The sequence below is a fragment of the Xiphophorus hellerii genome, chromosome 15 (genome assembly GCF_003331165.1).
Source record: "Xiphophorus hellerii strain 12219 chromosome 15, Xiphophorus_hellerii-4.1, whole genome shotgun sequence".
Classification (NCBI taxonomy): domain Eukaryota; kingdom Metazoa; phylum Chordata; class Actinopteri; order Cyprinodontiformes; family Poeciliidae; genus Xiphophorus; species Xiphophorus hellerii.
In genome coordinates, this window is record NC_045686.1 from 13,003,966 (window position 1) to 13,030,459 (window position 26,494).

At 38.2% G+C, this 26,494-nt stretch overlaps 1 protein-coding gene across 1 annotated transcript; it reads right to left on the minus strand.

The window, feature by feature from the left end:
• Positions 1-407: 407 nt before the first annotated feature.
• rps6kc1 (ribosomal protein S6 kinase polypeptide 1) lies at positions 408-26,470 on the minus strand. Its single transcript, XM_032585541.1, has 16 exons — positions 26,302-26,470; positions 24,718-24,753; positions 23,554-23,674; positions 22,952-23,067; positions 22,778-22,871; positions 22,647-22,700; positions 22,137-22,559; positions 21,714-21,838; positions 21,471-21,569; positions 19,547-19,594; positions 18,967-19,099; positions 15,652-17,289; positions 13,610-13,699; positions 6,512-6,594; positions 4,620-4,715; positions 408-2,984 (listed from the first exon to the last, which is right to left on the minus strand). The coding sequence occupies exons 1-16, from the start codon at positions 26,401-26,403 to the stop codon at positions 2,883-2,885; spliced, it is 3,360 nt and encodes a 1,119-aa protein (XP_032441432.1). The 5' UTR covers positions 26,404-26,470; the 3' UTR covers positions 408-2,882.
• Between the last annotated feature and the right edge of the window lie 24 nt (positions 26,471-26,494).

Below are 26,494 nucleotides of genomic sequence, written 5' to 3' on the forward strand. Positions count from 1 at the left end.
AATCATTTTTCAATGTTTGATGTAATTGACAATTTTTTTGAGAAACAACAATGATCAACATTAAGAGACAAATTACTGAAAACTTCTGAATTCTATTCAGGTGCAACTAAATATACCTGGTTGTATTCTCCATTTATAAAAGCTTTTAGTGACACACAAATCAGCAGGTAAATAAATTAAAGCGAAAAAACACTAACCGAGTCCTAGAGGCATCACTTGACTGCTGGGTACAAACTACAGTGTTCTTCAGCTCACATTATGGCCGATGTGACGATCAGCTGGAGTGACAGCAGCTTTCTAGGAGCATCATCTGCAGCGGATAAGACAAGTTGTAGCCTGAAAACAAACAAAACACACCCACACACGCGTACACACACAGTGTGCCTACTCAAGAAGAACCACCAATGTTCGCTTTAGTCATCCAGGTATGGTTTATTGTTCTCCAAAATGCACTGACACAACACAGAGCATGGACAAAAGGGAGCACAATAATAATAATAATAATAATAATAATAATAATAAAAATCAGCAGCAACAATGTTTCTAATAAAAAAACAACTGTTATTAAAGCTAGCAACTTACAATGTATTTCACCATGTTTAGTGAAGAGCAGGAGAGTCATATTTACAGTGGAGACATGTTTCTGATTCAACTATTTTGAGAATCAACTCATAATGACACAGAAGTGATACATGGTAAGGTCTGCAACTAGAAAAATGTAAACCAGCCACAGTAGAATCAAAATCTTATTTAAACCTTTGTGGCAAATTGGTAAATGTGTTACTCCAGTGTCTCGAATTAAGATTTTGACTGGCAAGTGATTGACAAAGTTGAACATGATCAAGATTTTTCCATGTTTACATTTTACCAAACACAGCATTCTTAAAAAGATATTTTTACAAGACAAAAGCCATTTATTATTCCACAAACTTTTCATTGCTTTAAATATATTACAGTGATTCTAATTCAACATGCACAAAATGCAGGGTAAAGAGCAAAGGGCAGAGATTTTTCTCTGAATCATAAAAATATCTTCAAACTGTAAAAGGGCCGTTTACAAATGCGCGCTTGAGGCTTTCTCAGATTTCTGCACAGAGATGACTCTACTCCTGAGACTTTTCTCTGTACTAATCTATTAAATAATTCGACTATGACTAAATTCAACAACAAACATTGACTTTCTCTGAGTATTTTGCTTATGCACCTTTGCATAGAGTCCCTTAATGCTGCTGTTCTTAGGCTGGTATTTAGACTTCGGTTTTTAAATCATAGCCGCACAGTTTTACGTCAGTCAGTCTGTGAGCTCCTTGAGTAATGAGAAACAATAAATGGGATGATTACATAATCCTCTGTCAATAATGATGTCTTCCTGACACAGAGTTAATGTAGTGAAGATATTGAGACTGAATGAGGAGTGGAAAAGCAACAGCATTGTAGTGAATTATTACCTCGTACCGTTGCACCGTTCCCTGCACAAAACAACTCACAATCAATGAGGTGAAGGGGGAAAACTTTACACTCATGATCTGATACTTTGAACGTGATTAAAGGTTTGTGAGAAAATGCATAATCTGATTTCACTCTACAGTGGATGTAAAAAGTCCACACAGTCCCAATAAAATGGGAGTTCTTTCTGATGGGAAAAAAATATATATATTTTCAGTTGTCTTTCCACCATTAATCTGACATAGACCCAATATTATTCAATTGAAAAAAAAAAATTGTTAAGGGAAACCTGTAAAAAAAATCTAAAAAACTGCAACAACCTGATGTTAAACATAAAACTAATACATTGTTGAAACACACCTGCCATGGGATATAGTGAATCTGAAATAAAGCTCAGCTTTATTTCCTGTTTTAAAATGATTTTCTTGTCATTCTTGTTATTATCCCTTTTGCATATTTTAGATAAAGTTCAGTTTACAAAGGTATCAGTCAGGAAAAGCAAAAAAAAAAAAAAAAGACTCGTCAGCTTTATCTATACTATACACGTCATAGTTACAACAGTCATTAAACAAAGATGAGAACCTAAGACTAAAACCTTAATCTGGTTCGTACTAATTGTCCTTTGACAACAATCACCTCTCCATAAGTCTGGACAGAGCAGTAAAGTGGTTAAAAAAAAGAGAATTCTTGGAAAGAAAATCTCAAGGTCTGGTTAAAATCTTCTTAGACCTTGTAGGAGGAGAAGAATAAGTTAAATACAACTTAAATATATTTATGTTTGGTACAAAACGCATGGAGCATTACTAAAGATTATAATACCCAAATTGAAACATGGTGGTAGAAACACCATCCTCTGGGCTTAGATGTCTAGTCTTTCTGCAGAAGATGAAGCAAGGTTTTGTTTTCCTGCATGATTTGTTTTAAAAATGTAATTCACAAAACAATTATCTTAATTCTCCTCTTGTATTAACAGAGGAGAATTAAGATTCTGAAATCAAAGAGCTCAGAATGTCATCTGACAGAAAGTCTTTGAGGTTTCTCGTAGACCTCCTGTAGATTAAATATGTCATCTGAATCTTACACATTTAGGTAACTTTTGGAAAGTAAAGGAGGTAAATATTAAGTTAAGATGTAGCAGGCTATACGTCTCAAACTAAAAAACTAATACTGAATTTAACCATGTGTTAACATATTATTAATTTAAGGGTATTCACATTTGGTCAACTTTTTCTTCTTTTACATGTTTCCCTCAAGTACATTTGTTTTATAGTTGAATTGTGTAGCATACTTGTTACATTAAAGGTGGAAAGAGTTTGAAACAATTCATCATGGTTTCATTTGTACACATAAAAAAATCTGACATTTTCACAAGGGTGTGTAGAAAAACCCCCCACTATCCACGTAGCATGTGGGAATTTGAATGTCTGGCTGTGCATCTATTTGGCCCAGTTCACAGTGGCAAAGAAGGGGTGGGACTTAATGTCATCAACTCCTCCCACGCCGGCTCCCAGTCTCTCCATTGGGTTATACTGGAGTAACTGGATCACAACAAACAAACAGAAAACAGCATTTAGATAGTAATTGGCAAAGGAAATTAAATGTAATAAGGAAAAATACACAATTTCAGCAAGTAATATATGTATATATACATACAACAGGAAATTCACCTTCATGGCTCAACCATGCATCATTTCTGTCAGATTTATTATGCATTAAGCAGAGGGAAATCCAAGCTAACCACATTAATGTACATCTAAAGATTAGCAGTTCTGAGGATTTGCAATTAGCTTTAAGACATCAGCATGGTGCCAGCAACATTATTAAGGACATGTCCATCAAGAGGAGACTACGTTTCATTATCTGCCTTAATCTGTCTGGAAACATTCATACACTGATGATCATTTAAGGAAGTTATTAAACCCAGTTTTGTGTTTTCATACAAAAAGCATCCCACACCATTCGTTAGTTGTAATCATATTAAGTTTAAATATAGATATATATTTTTACTTTAAGGTAGTTAACAAAAAGCACTTGTTTCATAGAAATAAAAAAAATATCAGCAATGCTAGTCTGTTTTCTAAGCAAAAAAATCATATTAAGCTAAACAACCAAAAGTATGACGAGGAGCGAGATTTGACAATATTAAGTCACTAGGCTCGTCATTAGATACAGTTTGCTGGTGCCAGGTTACACTCTGTATTGTTTTAGATCTATTATTTAGATTATTAATCCATCAGATTGGTGCAAAAAGCCGTTATTCCTATTCAGCTTTGAAGTGATTCAGAAATCTCTGATCATTTATGTAAATTCTTTTAAAAAATACTTCTTGAGAAATGTGAACACCGATGTTGAGGATGTCTCTGCTTACTACAACATGCTTTGCAAGATTGTTTGCAAAAATCGCTTGTGTCAGATTTATGGGCTTTCCAGAAATGTGCAAATACAACAGTTCCAGCCATATCCCTTATAAATAAATATCCCTTACAAGTAAAATAAAAAGTGATTCATTACATTAAATTTTTAGTATTAAAATTTTCATTAATCAAAATGAATGTGTTGAGGTTCTGGCCCTAGGAATTATATTATAGGATCATACTCAAGTAGGCTGTGGTGTTGAAGTTATCTTCAGTCAGGAACTGCGCCTGAGCTGCTGTTGGTGGTCGGTGCATGTTTTTTTTTTTTTTTTGCAGGTTATTTAACACAGCATCCAAATCAAGTGTACTCAAAATCAAAACTCTCTGAACCAAGCAACATCTTTCAAATCTGTTATTATCCTATTTTGGGGATAATTCCCTGGTTGTAAGGAGTGTTTATTTGAGCTACTGTTGCCAGTCTGCCCATTTTCCTTTGAAGGCATTTTCATCCAAACAACTGCAGTTAAGTGATTGTTTTCTCTTTTTCCAACCCTTCGCCATATAAACCTGAAAGATGACTAAATGAAAAAAATCCCAGCGCATTCCTGTTTTGGAAATTCTCGTATAGTACCAACAACCATGACACGTTTTTTAACCATTAATTTTAACTGATTTTCTATTTGTGTTAAGCAACTGAATATTTGTGCCTAATGAAGTATTGAATATAGATTCAACATTTCCCCTCAAAGAACAAACTAAAGTTAAAATCAATTATTAGAGTTGGGGAACCCTCGTTTTGTTGTAGGTGTTCCCTCTCACCTGCTCCAGCAGAGATCTGGCCTCCTCTGAAACACACTCTGGGATGTTGAGAGCTGTGTGACGGCCAATTCCTGCTGGATGGCAGCTCAGCAGCGACTGTGCACAGGGCAGCAGGAGTGGAAAGAGGAGAGGCAGATAACCATCAATGTAAAACACAGAATGGTCCGACACCCGCAGAGTCTAAGTCAGCAGTAAAGCATTGGAGCTGGACAGACAGGAGGAGACCAGACAGTCAGAGCACCTGAAACAACACTGATCAGGCAAACAGCAGGTTAATGATCTCACTGCTGTTGGTCTTTCTTGGAACTGTTGTGGGAGTCAGACAGAGGGAAAGTCACAGAAAGAGTAAAAACATTATTGTTTTTGGTCAGGTTGCACTTTATTCATGCTGAGCATTTAAAGTTGTTTTTCAAAGTTTGACTTTTTAGCTGCAGAATATGGACCTTCTGTCAACATAATTGACAATAATAACTTATCTCTGCCTCAGCAATGAAAAAGCTACAAACGCTGGAGCAAAGCATCAAGTAAAAGCCATAAGTGATGTGTATTTTCCCCCAACAGTTAGGGCTGCTGCCTCTCTCTCTCTCTCTCTCTCCTGTGAAAGATGCTCCAGGACTTCTGGCTGTGTTCCTACCAGCAGTTAAGACTGCTTCAGGCCAGATCTTATCCTGCAAGGATCAAGAGACACTGTGTGCGCCTGTGTGTGTGTGTTCCTGCCAAGGCCGCACAAAGGCATAATCATCAAAGGAGACATCTGTGTAGCGGGGTTTCTTTCTTTTTTTTTGCCACCCAGGTAAATATGTGCGTGTTGTTAAAACATAACATTAATCCAACACAGACAGCAGATAGGTACACACACCGACGCACAATTAGAATTTATTCAAAATAGGTAGACAATAAAAATAGAAAAGACACTGCAGCTGCACTCAATGACTGCACTTGACACTGTGGATATATTTGTTCTTCATAAAAGGTTATATTTGGAATCTGCAAATGATAATTTTGCACATCGTCTTTTTCACATTTTGACACGTTACCAGGACAAATTTCAAAGTGTTTTAATTAGATTCGATGTGATAACACCGCACAAAGTAATCAAGCCATCAAGAGCAGCAGTTTACAATTCTTGCTGAGTGAATTCAGTTTTCATCCATTAATCTATAGACTCTGATGAGATTTCATGTCCTAATAAAGAAAAGCATTTGAACAACATGATGCTGCCACCACCATGTCTCAGTGGAGATGGTGTGTTCATGGTTAGTCCACACAAGTGACTTCTAAAGGCACCTGGTTCTACTTGCCTTTTTTCCAGTGGTATTGGAGTAAAGGAGGTTAATCAGTCTTGATCACGCACATAAAATCTCAGTAATCTCAGTAAAGTTTGTTGCTGACAAAAAGGCTTGTTTCGATTTATGGAAACATTTCATTTCCTCATCCGCCTGTCTTGAAAGACAGTTCCTCTGATCCTTGACCAGACAAGTTGCAGCATCCTGAGAGCTGCCCAGGTCTTCACCTTTCATGCTGATCTGAGGTCAGAGTGCCCCAAGCCCAGAGCTGCTCCGGGAGCCAGCAGAGAGGACCGGGGAGAGCTGACCCAGTGGCCCAGCAGATGGAGCTCAGGCTGGGGGAGAAAGTCACACCGACACCCCTTGGCACTCTCCGAGAACCGAAGGAAGAGACCGCAGCCAAGACGCACCTCACACACAAATCTCACCCACATCCCTGAAAACCCCCCCCAAACTAACTCCACCTTCTCAAACACACACCGACACGCGTGCAGAATCACACACACCACCTGGCACAACCATAAAGAGTGTGTGAGAGCTGAAAGCCAAGACACCTACAGAAATCCCACAACACCTTAGGAACACAGTCAATACTTTTTGACTCACCGTGCCTGTCAGGAGCTCAAAGAGGATGGCGCCCAAACTCCACCAATCACAGGACGGCGTCTCCTCACTGATCCCTCCCACCTCTGAAGACAATGGCAAAAGAAGAGACGGAAATAATCAATAAAATAAAAGGGTAAAAAAAATTCATGTTGAGAAAATATACAATGGAAATAATTCAAAACACAAAATGATTCTAAGATGTGTTATTTTCTGTATTTTCCTTTTCTAATGGCTTCAGTTTAAACTCTGCTTCTTACTCCATATAATTTGAATAAAATGAGCAAAAATTATGGACACAGTCTCTTTTTCTCTGTCTCAAACCTATTCACACACACACTCCAAGTGTGTCTCATCGAAGGGCAATTTGCATAATAAAAAGCAGTGAAATTGAGGAAACCGTCTGTGCTGCAACTTCACACCATCTGCATGACCTGACCCCGAACGTAAACACACTCTCATATAATACACACACACACACTAAGACATGGTAACAATCAAACACTATATGTGTCATTTTCTTTCTATTTTTTTTACCTTAAGGTTTTGGGTAAGGTTTGTGTTTGATATTTTACAATACAGGCTGTTTTATATAAATTAATTCATTTCTGATTCATTCTGATGTTTGGATGTATTTGCCATTCAAACATCAAAATGAGAAAGGTTTTAATTTGAAAAAGAAAAAAATATCAAGTATATCTTTTTAGTTTGGTCACATTTCTTTATTTATTCTTAATATATGTTTAATGTCTCATCAAAGTTTCATAAATGGTTTCTTTCTTGGCGATGACAAAACTATGTTACATTGAAGTTGTAACACCAGCAGTCAGGTCTTCCAAGCAAAAGAAAATGCAAAACCTTCCAATAGGTGAACATTTCATAGAAGTCATAGCAGCCTGACAGCCGTCGTTACTAAAGGCTGCAGGACTCCGCAGCTGAATGATACTAAGAGTGACATTCATTCATAGCTGCTGTATGGTGGCTCCGCTGGGTACCAGATGGCCTCATGTGTTGCTCAGCTTGCCTCTTCCCCACTCTCCAGAGGGATGGGGGTGGAGGGGAGCTGGTCACCCAGAGGGCCGGGACCCAGGGTCACTGTTGTGTGTGCCCAGGGACCAGGCTCCTCAGATGGGGGCGCATTTTAGACAAAGACCCCTCGTTTCCTGGAGGCTGCCGGAAAACTCTGGGGCCCTGTGCAGCTCTCTTTGCAGCCAAGGTTGGAGAGGGCTACGGTACAACTTGAATGTCTCACACACACGGATGCCCGCACACACACAGAGCTAACTGAGCAACCAGTCTTTAGGGCTTCCCAGGACCACTGTTTTGACAGCCAAGGAGAGAAGATCGTCATTGAACGGACCAGTGATACCTGTGTAGTTATGAGCCGGAGGGGAGATGCTGGACATACACACGCGTGTGCGTCTCAGAGCAAGGTCGATGTCATCACAATGGATTAATGTCTAAGGAGCTGCAGGGGGAGTACAGTGGAGCTGGCTACACTTACTGCTCTGTCAGAGCGAGGAAGGGAGGAAACAGGATGGAGAAAAAGTGGGTAGAAAGGGGGAATTAGCGGCGTCCATGAGCCCACTGTTGCAAGTGGGATTCATAGTGTGTTTCCTGCTGTTTTCTTGAACAATTAAGACTTTTACAGACCTAAAAGACATAACATGCACAACAGCACAAAGTTTCCAGCTTGTGGCCTCTTCTCCTTCCCTTTCCATCCAACGGTGACCTTCTCTCCGGCTTTGTATCTTAATCACACTGCATCTCATTTCTCATGGGCACCATAAGGAACTTTCTCTCTTCTCCTCATAGACCGACTTCCCTAAAAACTTAACTGACGGCCGTCATAGAAAGAGGAAGTAAACTACATGCAGGTGGGAAGTAATGAAAGCTTTCACGAAACACTTCTAAACAACACAAAGGACTTAACATAAGATATTCAGGGGTGAAGACACAATAGGTAACACACACACACCCCCACCCACGCCCACACACACACAGTTTGCACAGTTTGTCAAAGGCAACACAAGAGACAAAATAGCCTTTTTACACAGTAAAGTCTGCCAATTTAAACAAACTCAAATGAAATCAGATTAATAAAATGAGTAAAAAACACAAGAACACTTTTACACAAAAATAGGTTAGCACCTGTCAAGCATTTAGACATTTTGTTGTGATTTACTAGAAAAAGTAATCAAGGAACAGATGTAATTTACAAAGAAGACAAAAATTACATTAGAGACAATTTAAAGTTAAACTATATAAACGGATACAAGTTTTTTTTAAAAATGTTTTGGTACTGTTGGCCTTTATTAAAAAGAAAGAGGGGGAAGACATGCAGCAAATGAACCAAGACTGGGAACTGAACCAAGGACAACTAAATAGCCTCTGAATATGACGCACCGGCACTACCAATTGAGCCACCCAGCACCAAGTAGACAAGTATTTTAAAACTATTAATACATTAATTAAATTATTTTTCTTTGATCAACTCTGATTGGTGATTGACAGGTTTTGACATAATTTCAACATAATTTTATAGCACACAGTAATATATTTTTCAGATGATTATGATTATTGCTGTTAATTAAAAGCCAATATTCTAATTAATTTTCTCCAAAGATTTAAATGTTAATGTATTTCTATGAAATAATTCATAATAGTTTTAAATCAGTACTAACATATGTTAGTATTTTTCATTTTTATCTGCAATGTTGCATCTGGTGTCTCATCTTTCTAAAGCAATTCTGATTCTCCACTCTAACTCCAGACTATGGGAACTTGAATTACGAATTAAATGAAAATTTCATCTGAAAAGAGAACTTTGAACCTATTAGCAGCAATCCAGTTCTTTCTTCTCCTAAACACATGTAAGATTGTTCTGACACTGTCTGAAGTTGCTTAACACAAGCATTGCGACAGGTGAAGTCCTCAATGTGTCTGTGTGTGATGCTCTTAAAATGCTGACTTCAGCCTCACTCCACAGCCCAAGCTCTGTGACTGGGTTACCTTTTCAGTCCTCTAAGGGCTACATTTTCTGTGTTGCTAGTGTGCTGTTTTCTACAACATTTGTCCTTCCACTCAACTTTCCATTAACATGACTGAGTACACACATTTGCATGCCATCAGCTTAAGTGATTTAATTCTTAGTAAATTTAATTATAGGTTTTCATTCCCTGTTAATCATCATCACAAGTAACTGAATTAAATACATCACCATCTATAATGAATCTATAAGCAATAGATTTCACTTCTTGAATTAAATAATTGAAATAAATTCACTTTTCTATGATATTCATCCAGCATGAACAGGGAGAACATGAAAAATCCATTCAGAAAGAGTCCAGGCCGGGATTTGAACCCAGGACCTTCCTGCTGCAAGGCCACACTGCTACCAAATGTGCCCCTTTGGAGCCCTTTTCTAAGCAAATGTAATAATGTGCACCTGTATTTGGTTGCTTAACAAGACAGTTTTGAGAATTCCTTGTTACATGGAAAGGATGGTATAGGTATCTGTCATTTTCAAAGAGCCTACTAAGCCCTTCTTGTTTTAAATTTAAGACATACACAAGTAAAAGAAAATAATATGATGTCAGTTACCTTTATAACCTAATTATAGATGTATGTTAGATAATGTAACAAGAACATTTTTATTTTATTTCACTAAAATAAACCACACAAATCCTGTTTCAAGAAGAAAAGCATTTCAAGGGTTTCCAGGGAAGGATGAATCTCTGGGTTTTGTAGTTTTGTCATAGCAGAAAACAAGACTCCCTAGCTTAGCCAGAATTCATTTGTTAGGAAGAAGTGCAACTAATGAATAAGTAAATAAATACAACGAAAAAAACACACAAATGACCTCACATGTAGCTAAATGTAATGACAGAAAAAATGTGGCATTTATAGGAGTTTCAAAGACCTGAAACTGTGATTTCTTTAATTCATCATGACTGGAGAGAGACCCTGTAATAATCAAATTATTTATCTGTTCCTAACCAATTATTTTATGTGTCTTCACTGTGAAGAAAGAGAACATGCAGTTAAAAATAAAGCAGAAGTCCTGCCAGGTTATGCCTTCCTTGAACTGCCTTTCAAAACAATGAAATGATGGTCGGGCAACAAAAGAGGAACTAAACTTTATCTTCTTTTAGATCATGTTTAGCTGAGTAGGTAAAAGGATCCAAAACAAGGATGATGAAGTCCTCAGTAACTGTTCCCTCAAAGAGGAAGAAAATCGAATTTCCCTTTTCTTAGACGACCAAGACAATCAGTTTCAGCTTTGCTTCCTTATAAATGGAACAATAAACAATTCCCCTTTCTGCTAAAACTAGGTTGTCCTACAGAAAAAAAGTCAACACCTTTTCTTTCCTTATCAGTGAACAAAACATTAGCCATCTGATGTTTATCTGTAATGACACAACAGTGAGAAAATAAATAAGCACAAGAGCAGGATAAACAGATTAATTCCCCGTCGCCATATTTTCCAAGTACACTCCCGTGTTTTTTGGGTGTGAATGAGTGTGTTTTAAAAAACATACCGTCTTCCTTCCCACACACACACACACGCCTACATGTACACCCACACACACGGGGTGCTTCAGTCACAGCAGGCACCCTGCTAGGTTTCTGGCAAACACTCATAAATCTGTCATCAGGAATGAAGCCATAGCAAGAGCTGACCCTGTCTGGATAAACAGCAATACATAACAAGGGCACCAAAGACACACACTCACTAACCTCTGCATCGGTGTGTGTGTTCTCCACTGTACTTAAATATAATGAGTGGATGCATGTATGGGCATATGGACTAAAATATCAGTATGGGAAAGGCATTATTTTTGCAATGTGGCGTCATCACCAAGTTTAAGGTAAACGTGAACAATGAGAATCAAGATAAAGAGAGGAAGTTGTCTGCGATTCAGTAGAATCAGTCACCCAGTCAATAAATGTCGTAGCGGTCTTTAAACTTTATGGTATCGCAACACACCCCCTGCTGGGAAATAGTATGAATTGCATTCAATAATCCACTGAGGATCAAGCGCAACTATCAAGATGCTTCACACCTTATATGAGGGCTTTTTAATGTTTAGTGGGGCTGTTTGGATACACAAGAGCCAGCAGTTTAAAATGGCTGCATATAGCAACATGATATTCATTTATGATGCACATAAGCTGTCAAATTAAAATTAAACAAGCTAATTTAAACAGCAGCACTGCTTGGATGATACACATAAAATTCAACATTTAGAAGACAAGCATGTTTAGATCAAATTCACATGTTCAGGAATCTAACGTCATTATTTACACTCAATTTACCAAAAGGCCGTCATGATGCACCATTCATACAGTACAAAGCCCTTTTATTATTAAGCCAGAGAAAATACTCCCATCCCATACCATTTTCTGGGTTCTGGCTGAAACAAGGTTGCTACACTTTCCCTTTGTTTACAAGTAAGACAAATTTGGCTGCTCAGAAATATTTAGAGGTAAAAAGCTCTTACATTCACAGTGTGGAAACTTAAAATATGATCACTTTTATTAAGATGAAGCCATTTTAAGACTCCTGTTCTAAAGCCGTGAGAAAGCTACTAAGCAGCTAAAAGCAGCAACATTGATAGAACCGTAAAAATCAGAAGCAGTAGGAACGTATTGTGCTTTTTTTTTCTTATAAATAAGTGGTTATCATATTAAACCTTTTTTGTTTTCATTTTTTTGTGTAAAATAGAGATAATGGGACAACATGGTTTTTTTAGTCAAGATTTTGTAGTTAGAAACTCATGCCTAATTACCACTTAGACTCTAAGGTGTATAATTATAATATACAGGCTCCAAATGTGAGCTTTCCATCTTTCTCAAAAAGTGATTTACTGCAAGAAATGTAGCAAAATAAGGATTTAGCATTCCTGGTGAGAGTGGATAAATAAGACAGATAAGCAGAAGGTAAAAGTGTGTAAAAGTGAATAAATAGGGAGTTTTCAGTTAGCTCAGAATCCAGAGTAATCTGCACAAAATAACTTAAACATAACAAGCAGTACAGTTTGTAGATGTATGCACAGAGCGATATATTAATGAGGAAAAAAATAGCAACCAATTGAAATCTCATGAATGAACAAAAATACTCCCTCACACACAGAAGAGCTAAATAGGAACTTGAAGCTGTAGTCTAGCAGCAGTTTGTTTTAGGCAACTTTTAAACAGCAACCCAGAGCTGCCACAAGTCAGCTGGGGGCGACACACAGAGTTACAGGGCTGAATGCAGCACAACACCGCCCTCAACAGGACAACATAAGAACTACAGTGAGATAAAGTGAATTTAGGAGATTGAATATGCAAACGTAAAACACCACCACTGCTTTTGTTATTTGTTTCAGATTTTCATGAATAAATATTCAAGCTACAGTAGATTGAATTCGGAAGTTCAGAGAAAGCTTTTATCCAAAGTTCTCACAAGAAAAAACCAGATCTGTCTTTGGTTTGGTACAGAGGGAATGAGTATGGATGTGCAATTCAATTTAGACATCATATGAGTTTCAGATGCTTTGAAGCAGAGATATTCTTGAAATTGCTTCATTTTCTAAATGGGGAAAAAATTCATATGGGCAGCTTATACCACAAAGACAACCAGAAATCTGTTACGACCAGAACAATAAAATCTCTTTTATATGTGTCTTATCAACCCAATGTTGCTGCAGAAATTAATTAAATAATATTTGATTCACAGGTATTTAAAATAAAACAGATGCTTTTTTCCTTATGTTGTTAGTGCTGTTGTTCCTTATTTCCTTATTATTTTTGTTTCTATAGCAAAAATAATAAAAAATAGGTAAAGCAAGCAACCCAAATATTATTTTAAAAACTGATGTCTTTGCTTCATCAGAAATCTAAAAATGTATTATATTGTTAAGAGAGTCCAAAACTAATACCGATTCTATGAAAATCTAAATATTTACTTCACGCTTGAAAGGGAGTATCTTGCATGAATTGAATCTGGTCAGATTGCTCTGAATGAGAGCTTGATGAGAAAGTAGCCAAAAAAAAAAAGAAAATTGCGCTTATGATGAGTAATTCAGAAAGTGTTAAAACATTTTTGTCTCTCACCTGGTGCACAGTACATATTGGCCATTGCCTCCTTGTCACAGGATTCCTCCACATCACACCAACTACAAAAGTAGGTGAGCTGCACATGCCCTAAGGAGAGAAGAAAAGAAAACACTCAACTTTCCAAACTACTCACAGACCTCTGAAGAGCTCCCTTCCTCCTTTCCTTTCTACCCCTCTACAGCCCTCTGTGAGCTTTTCAAGCAAACAGCCCTGGCGATTACTCCTATTTAGCGGCTACCCGTTAACGCTATCATTAGAACTAATGGTGTCATTAGGTAGCCGTAGCCATTAGCCTAGGCTAGCCAGACTGATGCACCACACTAGGCCGCTGATGGGCCCTTTAGAACAATAATTACCACCAGGGAGACGAAAACAGCCACTCAGCTAATTAGACGCTTGTTGATAACGAGGTGGAGAGAGATGATTGTAGGACGACAAAAGAAGTTGTTGGGGGAAATTTTAACATCAGGCTAAAACAAGCCAGAGGAGCCTTCAGTCTAATAAACCAGTTTGTGATTAAGCAATAAAAGGTCATCACTGGTTAACAAAATGGTAAGAAGTCACTTCGAAGGTGAGAAGAAAGACTCACAGCTGCTGAATTTTCGTTTTCTTGCAATAAAAAGGCAATATATATTGCTTTGCAAACTTATTCACGCCACTGAAATGTTTTCAGATTTTCACATTTCTCCACCACAAACTTAGTTTACTTTATTTGGAGTTTAAGACATAAAGTATTGCACAATAAAAAAAATTTACAAATGGAAATCTGAAGCACCACAGATTTGTTGGGTTATTGTCATAAAACAATAACCCAACATCTCACTGATCACTGCTTAATCCATTATCTGGGAACAGAAAAAGGACCACAAGAAGTTCCCCTTTGCAGTTTGAAACAGGCCATGTGAACACACAATCCATCCACCTATTAAACATGGTAATAGCATCATCCTGCTTTGGGTTGCTTCTATTTGGGCGCTATGGCAAAACTAATTGTAGTACAACTCAGGATCTGTGGCAAAACTTGAAAATCTGCTGGAATTGTAGGACTAAAGAGTTGACGCAGTAATTGGACTACTGTGTATCGACTTAGGAGAAGCACAATCCAAATGCACTACACAGTTTTCACATGTTATTTTATAAAAACTTGCAAATATTTATGTATCTTTTGGAGATGAGGACGGACTTTCCCTAAACTACCCTTTCTCAGGGTTTGAGCTGGTTCTCACATAGATACTGTTCATCAAATGGGCCAACAGAGACTCTACCTCCTGCAGCAACTCAAGAAATACAGCCTTGCTCAGACGCTGGTCATATTCTGTCTGATCCATGCACAACAATCACTTGTGGATGAGCCAAATCACACAACAAGGACAGAGTCAAAATGCAATGAACAATTAGGATCATTGCAGAGAGGATCATTACGCTTGGCTTACTTCCCTCTGTCTAAGAACTGTATGGGGTCCAGGTCAGGACAAGGGTAGTTAACATTTTTGCATTCTCACACACCTGGACACAGCACAAACTGATCAAATTATTAGCTTCAGATAGGCACCACAGACCAATATTTGCAAAAAATAAACCACCACAGAAAGCTTCTCAACACAGGCTGTTTCTCTGATGAACACAATGAACACCATACAGCCTCATCAGTCAGCTATTCTGATGTGAAACAAAATAAGCATTCACATTCTACCACAACCAACCATACAATTCTAGCCAATCAAGATAATTTCCTTACTACTACAAAAGTACTGCTTTGTGTTTATCTATCATATAGATAGATCAACTTAAATGACTCAATCAAGTCATTTAAGTTTGTGGCTGTAAAAAGACTAAATGTGAATATTTCTACAATGCACAGGTGTTCAGTAACTTGCCAGCATGCTTCTAATAGAATACAGATACTAGATATACTTTAAATTTTTCTGCACATTGTCAGTTAATCAAGTAATCTCAAGTTACACTGATAAATAAAACCGTAAGCACAAATAAAAAAGGAAGCTTGAAAAGTCAATGAATCAATAACCAATATATCTAACCTTGATGGTCAAGCAGGATGTTATTGGGATTCAAGTCCCGGCAGATGATGCCCTCTTGATGCAGACAGTCCAAGGCCGTAACAATTTCTACTGTCCAACATCGCACAAACTCCTCTGGGATATGAGCTTGGGTGGCAGCCAACGACAGCTCGTCTAACTCTGCAAACAGCCGTGACACTTCTTTATCAAAGTCGCTGCCACCTGTGGCTTTATTGACTCCTGATGATTCACCATCAAGATCTAATAAACTCTCAACGACTGTGCAAGCCGGAGTACCGTTCATAGCTGAGATAGAGGTTGTGGTGGTGTCACTGAGGCCTGGAGCAAAGTCTGTGTTTCCTGTTATACAAGGTTGAGGTTTCTCATTTAAAACCCCTGTTTCTAGGTGATGATCACTGCTTTGACTGTCATCTTGATCAAAGACTTTGTCACATGCCTCAAGTCCAAATGCCAGGCTATCGTCCCATAGAGAAGTACATGCAAGACTATTGTCACATGTTGCAGAGGCTGTAGAGAAAGATGAAAGTTCTTGTTCTAGGTGCTGCTCCTCCAGGTCCTCATGCTGGCTATGTAGCTGTAAGACATCAGGCTGAATGCACTTTTGAGAAGTGGCTGCAACTTCAAGGGCCAAACACACCCCTGAAGGTTCTGATTCCTCCTGTGTAAAGTCTGCAGTCCCACTTATTACAGGAAGATTGACCAATAAGTCTGGTGGATGGCCCTCATCTTCGACTACTGCCTCTTTAAATGAGATGACAGGCACTGACTCATTAGACCCCTTATCGCTACTGTCCAACCCCCACAACTCCAAGCGTGGGCTCTTTACTTCCCGAGCCAGCTTTGGTAGCTCCTCGGTGACATCTGAACCTAGGTCAGACGTAGAAAACTGAGGGGGCTGCTTCTGAGAATGCCAGTGCTCTCCCAAATCAAGGCCAGTGACCTCGCTAGCGCTGTCTTTGCTGTCAATGCGGAAAAATTCCATTGGGGTGTGTTTGGACTGATCCAAAGAGAGAGGTTCTGTGGGGGATCGTACAGGACTGAAAACTTCACTGTGATCATGTCCTTCACTGCGGGTCTGGTCTGTTTCAACTGTTTGGCCGCTCTTATCAGAAAACTCACTGAAGAAGCCGAGTTCCTGAGAGCCTCCTGGGGAAGAAAGGCTGTCATTGCTGAGAAGCGAACGGCTGTATGAAGACGCTGTTGCGGTTGCATTAGGCACCTCCAAAGACAGCATTTCCTGTTCGCTCCTCTCATCGACCTCCTCTTCTAGTGCATCTGGTTCCACTTTTTCTTGTTCGTACTCATTGCAAAGAGTCAAATAGCTGTTTGTGCACTCCTCCTCAGAAGTCGCACCAGAGTCAGTCTGAGCTCCAATTTGGTCCCGGAGCCCTGCAGGGACGGCACTTTTAACAGGAGACATGAAAGGGATTTCCCCTTCTTTCTGAAGGCCTAAAGCAATATCTGAACCAGCATACGGCTCTGAATCACAGCTGGCAGAACCTGCATCCATCTGTGGTATTATGTGGTGAGGAGAATGTACTGCCGTTGTGTGGCTCTTCTGGATGAAAGGAATGTCAAAGCTCTCCTCTGGGCTGGAATTACGAAGGTACTTTCCGATGTGAGACCACAGCTTCCCACCTGAAGAAAAAAGAAGAAGACAGTTAAAATTAAAGAAACAAGGACTAGACAAGAGGGAAGAAGAACAAAGACGACAGGGTTTGGTCTCCACTAAATCAAAACTTCCAAGAAAATGTTTAATTAAGTCCATTTTTTTCTTTTTCTGAAAAGCTCAAATCATTATATGCATTCTTATCAATCAATCAATCAAATTTTATTTGTATAGCACATTTCAGCAGCAAGGCATTTCAAAGTGCTTTACATCATTACAAACACAGAAACAATGCAATATAGAATCAATAATCAAAACACAGCATTAAGTCAAGTTCCATCAATAAATTTGTAATTGATTACATTTCAAATACAATTCTAAACAGGTGGGTTTTTAGTTGTGATTTAAAAGAAGTCAGTGTTTCAGCTATTTTATATGCATTATATGCATAAATCCCGCTGAGTGGAACTGTTTATTTGCAATAATAGTTTTAAAGATATTATTTTGTGAATTTTTAAACACAAAATAAGCTCAGTTTTTACATCTCCAGTTGTTTTGGAAGTAAAGAAGTTTACTAATGTGTTGTTTAACTGGTTTCAAAATGTGAGAATCCTTCATGAAATATTGAAAGAAAGATGGATATTTGGTCAGACTGACACTTTTCAACATTATCTAAATTTCTGTAAAACAGAAAATTTGAAGACTAAACAGAAGTTCACATCTTAAATATTTACAAAATTCATAAAATTCCCAGGGATTTCAAAAATCCTATTCATTTATTGATTCAACTTTCCAGAGTTATTGGTCCTTCTGACATTAATCTATTACAAATCAGAAAAAACGGAAGAAAAAGAAAGAACCTAAGGAAGGGAATATTAAACATTTTTACAATATAATACATTAATTCCTAAAAGGTGATGGAAATTCACTGTCTGAGAATCATTGGTTCAAGGTAAACAAATTCTTTGCTCTGAAATTTTGATTATTATCCCTAACAAAGCTTCACTATGCCTCCTATTTAAGAGTTGGCAATGGAAGCACCAAGCAGTTTTGAGAGATAAACTACACAGGTCCTTCCATAAAGTATCTGTGGTGGGTGTGTGTAAAAGGACAGACACAACTTTTAGGGGGTTGGTGGTCAAGCTATGACAGATGGAATCAGCATCTGTTGTGCGTGGCTGAAAAAAAACATGGAGTTCACAGTCATGATGATAATGTCAAGGCAGCTCGATGCTTTCAGAAGTAAACCCATCCACATGTTGTCGGGTCTAATGTCACTTAGGTCATTGCCTGTGTCTTCTGATTTGGCACATCAGGATCTTGCAATGGAAAAGAATACTGAATAACAAAACTGGAGACCAACTTTGCATTAGCACTATTTACTACTAATGTTAGCAAAATGTAATAATGGAGTACACCAGGTTAAAAGGGTTATGAGGGGTGTTAAAAGATTTGACTGTATTTCCCTGTATTCACACAGTGTACATCCACATCCTAGAGTAAGTAGGTTGTAAGAAGGCCCAGGTGTTGCGATAGATAATGAAGCATGGCACCACCTGGTATTCAGAATAATGACCTGTGACACACACTCATCTCAATAAAACATCTGTCTGAAACAAGGGCACAGAGAGGGTAGGAGATCTGATGAGCAAGGGAAATAACAAGAAGCTGAGAAGATTAAGGCTTTATGTACGGTTATGTCTCACCCTCAGCGTAGTGCAGCAGAAGGAAAACAGTGTCTTCAGAGATGATGAACTTTCTCAACTGCACCATGTGGGGCACGGAAAGAGGCATAATAGTCTTCTTAGCCAGCCCACAGTCACTGCTTTTCCTCAGTCCCTACAACAGAACATGTGTTGCACAACAAGATCAGACAAGGAACAGAAGGATTTCATTTGCTGTTGGGTTTTAGTGAAAAATGAGAAACTGGCTAAGGAGAAACCTTCCATTAACAAAGTGTCGTCTGCACCCCAGGGCAACCCAAAGTCGTTGGATTCATCAAGCTACATGCGGCATCTGATTTAAAAGAGCACCACACATTAAGTTGACTCTGTGAGAAAATGTGTGGGTTTCGCCTGTATGGGTGTGCGTGTGTAGTCATTTGTGCGTTAGCATCTGGCACATGTCTCACACCTGAAAGCAGAGGAGCTGACAGAGACAGGCCCATTAGAATCAATTACACCGGTCACACACAGGGGCTTCTGGCACACTTCACACTCATAGCCAGAACAACGAGAATGCAGCAAAACATTCACAAACACCCACTAGCACAGGAATGATACTAACTTTGAGGATGAATGTCTCCTGTGTCCTCTTGTCAATGACCAGAAGAACCTGCAGCGAAAAAGCAGCTTTACTTACTACTTGAAAACAAATAAAAAATAAAAAAAACAGACAAAAAATCACTTTAAAGTTACATTCCTGTTTTAAAATGACAGGAATGGTCAAAGACAAACAAGGGTTGTAAAAACATCAACTACTGTGTTGCTTATTGTTACCAATATGCTGAGAAGTGTATTTTATGATGATAACAAAAAGGTTTCAAAGGTCTTAAATTGATATTTGCGAACTAAAAAAAACTGCCTGTGGTTCCCACTACTGGCCCTATGAGAGCAATCTGACTGAATCAGTGACCATGTGAGCTGTACATACTTTATTTTCAGAGCTGTGTTTATGTTTGCAGTGCTCTGGTTGCATACAGTCATTGTTGAAGTGCCAAAACGTTTGTGGTGCATTTGTACAATTTAATCGACACTTTTATTCCAAAAAATAATAAATTTCGCCACCAAGTATTTCATACCAATTTTCCTTGTCAAACTCCCACAAACAATACTTGTAAGCTAATTTTAAAGATTTTAGCTCATTTCTGAAGGACCCTTATTATTTTTGGCAGATTTTTGAACGGGTACCAGGCTTTAAATATGGAACTTGAAAAATTACTGGTTGGATAAAAAAGGATGGTTAGATGGTGAAATGATCAAACAAATGTATGAATTTATGTATCTATCAATGTATGCATGAATGTGTAAATATGTACAACTTTTAGACAAAAAACATGAATAAATATACTTTTCTACATATGGAAAGTACTGAAAATGTTGTCACTATATCATCAAGAAATGTACACATTCTCATAAAAAGTCTAGTCATTTATCATTCTCCTTTGCTTTCAATTCTAACATTTTTCTAAAAACATCTTCATTTTCTCACTCCATGATCCCTGATTTCCTACCTAACATCTCCATTGCTGCTCTTGTCTCCAACCATCTCAGGGGAGAGCTTGAGCATATGTGTGTGACCCGGTGTGTGTGTCGTTCTCGCCAGACGACCCTGACTGGGACCAAACAGGTGTGGGCTAAATGGATATGAATGGAGCTGTGAGTAAACAGAGTGGCAGTGCTAGCCAGGGTGCTAATATAATTAAGAAATAAACATCAGGGAAGAGAGGGGGGAGATGGAGAGGAAGGGTGAGGGAGGGGCAGTAGGGTGAGGAGCTCCCGCCATCTGTCCCCTCTGTCCTCATTTAAAATAAAAACAGAGGACGTAGAAGGAGGAGGAGACCAGGTCTATAATGCGTAAATTGTTTTTGCATTGCACTTGAGCAAGTTTCTGAAATACTGTGCAATATAACACGTGTTGGTGCAGTGTCAATGTTTTCCTTCGGGTTCTGTGTGTGTGTGCATGTGTGTACACAGGCTGAGAATCATCGATTCAATGTTGTGTGTCATTCTCCGAGCTCCGTGCCAAGTCATTTCATGGCTGAGTGGTGAAGTTGCTTCGCCGGCAGCTGTTTGAGAGGACCAACTACCCAAACTGACCTTGTGGTAGTCATAACTGACGCTAAACATACACACACTCAGCCCTTGCCATACATCTAGTAAATCTATTACATTTTACTGCCTCAGATAAAAGAGATGGGAGAATATGGGGTAGGACACAAGGAGGAGAAGTCTGAAGATGGATACCATCCGCATTCTTGGTCAGGGGTTATGATGAAACAAATGACCGCTAGCGTGACCTGACTGTTGTCATTTTAAAACAAATCTAACCTTAAATCATGCTGCGTTCAAAGACAGATTTATTTCCTAAGCAAATAAACTTGACCTTATAAAAGACATATGAGGCTCACTTCATGATTACATTTTGGAATTAAAAAACATCAAAACAAATCGAAATGAGTTTATGCAGGTTACAGATCTTGTAAGCTTACCTTGTTAATGACCCCTATCACCCTGTAAGCTATCAGCTCATCAGATGGACTCTGCTGCCCCCCTCTGCTTGAAGAAGAACAGCACTGAGCTCCAAAGGCCTTGGCAAAAAAAACCCAGAAACATTTTAGTTATAACATTTAAAGTCTAACTAATGAAAAGACATGGGATATAAATTATATGTTTAACAGCATTCATTAAAAAAAAAACTCCTGTATGAACCAAGCAGAGAAGTGACCACTCACCACAGTCTGTGTTGATCCCTGACCCATATTGCTTCTCAGATGCAGACCTGAAATCTGCTCTGCACGCATCAGATACTCAGCAGTCTTCTTCTTCACCGCCTCTCGTCGTGAGGCACTTGGTTCACCTGAAAAGAGGTAATTGAAAATTTTTCAATTAGTAGGATTTTTATGGCAAAGACAAAATCAGTGAAAAAAACCCTTTACTCTGAGGTAGTGCACCTTGTTTTGTGTTTGCACCAAAGAGAGAGACATTTAAAAGCAAATGTGAAAAGAAACTGAGCAACTTTTAGAAACCCTCTAGAAGAACAGCAAAGGACCACATTAAAATTTAAATTGAATACCTGGCACATTAAAGGTCATTACTGAAACTGTTTCAACTCTCAAGTCTACTTCCTGTAGATTAATGTTTCTGAAGTCTCTGACCTTGTACTCCTTGAAGCAGCAAGTCAACCCCACTGCGGTAGTATAAAAATGCTGCCTGGTAGTCCTGCTCAGTTTCCTTTTGTACAGCAAAACCGATCAGTTCACTGGCTTTGTCGAGGTAGTCCGACTTTACGTCCGTAGTGTTGACGCCGCTGGTTTTCCTTAGACTGCGGGAGAAGAGTGGTGTTCGATTTGGCCAGCTGACCTCTGGGTTAGGGGCTGAAGAGGCGGGGACGGGGGCAGGGGACAGGGCACGGCGTTCAAGCAGCGAGGGCAAACGAGGACTGCAGCTACTGCTGATGTTGGTGGCTTCCCCCTGTGGCTGGTTTGGGGAGGTGCTACCTGAGGCCATGCCATCATCCAACTCAGCCAAAGAGTCTGTATCCACTGCCAGAGAGGTCAGGTCGCTGTCACTAGAAGGGCCTGATAGACAAGATACAAAATAGATTAGTAAAACAATGTTTAACAAATAATAGGACAACATTTTTCCAAAAAATGTACTGAATTTACCCCCATACTCAGATGTGACAGTCAACTCCTCTGCACCACTGATGTCTCTTTGTACTGAAAAAAGCATGACTGATAAGATTTTATACAACAGAAAGAGAAACATTTTGGAAAAGTTTTATGTGTACGCCTACCATCAGAACTACAGTCTGATAAACTATCAGCCAGGAAGTCAGAAAAAGGCTCAGCTGGTCCAATGAGATCTGAGCCGTCGTGGATCTCCCCACCCTAGGAAAAAAAATTGCAAATGATTAAATAAAGCTCAACTATTTGGTCTAATACTTACTTCTACATAAACTGTCAAATACCTTGAAGAAATCTTGAATGTGTTGACTACTGTATAGAGCAGGAATGTTTGCAGAAAACTGCAGGAGATCCTCAGAGCACTGTCTTCTTTCCTCAATCACTGACTCATCGAATCGACCTTAATATGCACAAAAACACTTAAAAACACTGTTTTCTGACATTATGCATTAACTTGTATTTACAACATTACAGCTTTTTCACATGTACAATCACAAACAACTGTGCATTTGATTGAAATTTTACACAATACAAAGATAAAGTAGTTCACATATGGTGAAAGGAAAGAAATACACGATTTTTAAAATATTTAACAAATAAAATTCTGAAAAGTGTACTGTCCATTTACATTTAGCCCCTTTTTCTTTAGTCCCTCAAAATAAATTACAGCAACAACAAACTATGAAACATAATTGTTTAATTTCATTTTCATAGACAACTAAAGGCCATTAATAAGAGAAAAAAGGCATTCAAGTGTATATTCAAGGCATTCCAGATAATTTGTTGTGTTTTCAAAAATACTCAATTTTAACCGTGTTGTTTATGATAGTTTTATAATTACAAGTCAACATCTGATGTAAATGGGTAAAAATGGTTAGTATCTTACCGAATACTTTGGCTTTCGCAAAGGGAGGAAATAGCTCAGAATGGCTACATACATTCTTGTACAGCTGCCAGAGATTCTGATGTAGCTTCCGGAAATCACTGTATCTCTTCCATACTATTATCTGTGGCAAGAGAAACAGAGAGCATTGCTGGAGACGGAGAGGAAGCCAACTAAAGAGAACCGGTCAATATTATTATGTTTAAAAGTAACAGTTTATTGATTACATAAAAGTCGTGGATGAATGCAATTTTATCATGTCTGAATTGTTCAAATACAAATTATGAGTTGCCAACATCGATTTTGTACATACTTTTGCTATTTCGTAAAGAATTTAAGCAACCACTCAAAGCACATTAGCAAATCTGGCTTATCTTACAACTTAAATGTCTTTATTCATTAGTATTTTTTTTTCTAAATAAACCTTCAAATTCAAGCTACATCACCAGATAAAGAAGTTCCATACAACAAAACACAGTAATCTTATGTTGAGGTGAAATCTTGGCTTTCAAAAATCTCACACTTTAAGTTGGTTCAAAGGGAAACTAAGCAGATCACCAGTGCTGACCTGAAGGACTACTCAGTTATTGAGGAATGTAGTGCTTCGAGGCAAAACTTAGTCTCAGAGAAACAGATGTAATTGACATCATGCTTGCTGAATTAGCTCTGGGCCCAGACAACGCTGAATTCCTCTCCATTTTAAATGGATGCTTGTGCTTTTAATGCACATTAATGGATACACCATAAAGTGGGGAGATGAAGCTTTGCAGACATAAGACAGAAACCAATGTAGTTATGAGTGTGAACTGAATATTTCTGTTGTTGACAAAAAGACCATCAACTTGCAATAATTAGAAAGATGCAAAAGAAAAACAAATTGCAAAAACGTTCTCTATAAAAGGCTCAAAATGTTACATAAAACTATTGTAACATAAACAATGTAGCTTTAGATGGTAAAATCTTGTTTTTGAAGTAAAAAAACCCCAGAAAAAACAGCAAAAGAAAGCTTACTTTTACCTAGTCCCTGCCTGGTTTTCATTACTTGCATTATTTTTTTATGGATACAAATAAATGCTATGGTAAAAATAAACACCAGAATTTTACAGTAAAAAATCTGTAAAAAAATTTTTTTTCCTTAAATAGAAATACAAAAATATAAGTGTTTACCTCTTGGACATCTTCTGGGTTCTTCCGAGAGATTAACTGTAACGAGGAGAAAAAGCAGAATTAGGGATTTTTATCACGATAGAGACTTTCTAGACGGGCAGTTGCAAGGACGAGCGGGGCGGACAGCCCACAGTGTCACAATGACTTCATTATGAAGCAAATGACGAAAGGCTTGTGTGTTAGAACGAGACATCTCCAAAATCTTGATAAGCAACATGGCAGCTAGGGGGAGACAAACAAACTCAAGTCCTCTGTCAGCTGTCATTAAAACTATTGCTGAGCTCTGATGCTTGAAAGAATAATGAAATAAAAGTCATATTTTATTTGGCTTAACAAATCAGAAGTAAAAAAATAGAAAAATGTGAAGAAAAAAAACAATCACAAAATTCTTTAAAACAAGAAAATACTTTGGCATTTCAGGAGCATTTTCCACTTTGGGTTCTTAGTCGGATTTAGTAGCTTAATGGGGTAAAACCCAGTTTGGCAGTGGGCTTTAGTTTCACAAAAGTGCTTCACTTCATGATGGGATGTTATTGCCATGGTAACTTACGGTATGTGGCAAGTCTGGTGTGAAATATGACAATAACAAATGTGCAGGCATGTTCATTTTAATGTACCTTCTCACCATTGTTTAACATTTAACCTTATTTAAGCTCAACAGGAGTTGCACATTTTAAAAATAATTTAGTAGTAAATTAAATTTCTTCTTAGTAGAAAAGAAATTGAAACCCACCTGTCGAAAGATTTATTTTACAATAAATCGTTCTCAGCATTTTCTTGGTTTTCTAAAATAATTGTGCAATCTTAATTATGATGACGTTGCATAATGTCCTTAGGTTTGTTTTTACCCAAGCAAACATGGCTGCTAGTACAGCAAATTATACAAGAACGTGTATAATTGTTGTTCCTTTTTTTTTTTTGTAAATCAGCTGTCTTTAGCGAGGAGGATTATTTTGTGTCAGCATGTTCTTGTGAAAAACACACAGTTCCAGATACATAAATGTTATGGGACAACAGCCAATGATTTAAGAAATATTATATTCCTATACTAATATGGTATTTAGAGAAACCATATTTTTGCTCCTATCGTTATTATTTCACCACATATCAGATATAGCATGTATGTTCATTACAGGGTGTATAGTTCTTCCTGTTGGTAAAAGCGAAAGTGATTCTATTCTTAACTCTGTGATTTACTTGAGAAGTCAAAGCAAATATACTGTGAAACATTACTGTGACAACCAAAAACACAACTGTTTTGTCCAGCTTTAGGTTAATCCAGTCACTCCGTGTTAACAACGTCTTAAATTTGATATGTAGCAGTCTGATTTGTAATACATGTTGTTTTGTTAAAAATTAGAAGCTAGCCGCTCAGAAATGCTACCCGATACTTAAAGCATTGAAATTGGGAAGGTAATATGAATTGTTACAATAGGAAAGTCGTCCTCGACGGCTTAAATTGGTGTTATCACTGCATGAAATCTTCATCTCATTGGCTTTGCTAGCACAGGTCAAGCTAGCCAGCTAGCTAATAACATTTAGCATTTCCGGAGCTGTCACAAAGGCCAGCTTCGGTTTACTCACCCTGGCTGTGACTTTGTACAAAGTGTAGCCTTTCTGATGCCGTGTAGGATCTGTCACTGTATAAAACCGAGCGAGTTCTCCTCTGTCCCGCTGTGATATCATTCTGAGAATGACAACATTGCCGAAGCTATCAGCCGGCTAGCCGTACACATTCATTCTGTAATCACATTCGGCGTGAAGTCTAAACTAGAGC

Excerpts from the sequence above, each read along its gene's own strand:
- rps6kc1 (XM_032585541.1), bottom strand. The coding sequence starts at position 26,403 with ATGATATCACAGCGGGACAGAGGAGAACTCGCTCGGTTTTATACAGTG. Across the intron at positions 22,872-22,951 it reads ACATTCAAGATTTCTTCAAG|GGTGGGGAGATCCACGACGG; the intron begins GTATTTGACAGT and ends TTTTTTTCCTAG. Across the intron at positions 21,570-21,713 it reads AGGGATCAACACAGACTGTG|GCCTTTGGAGCTCAGTGCTG; the intron begins GTGAGTGGTCAC and ends TTTTTTGCCAAG.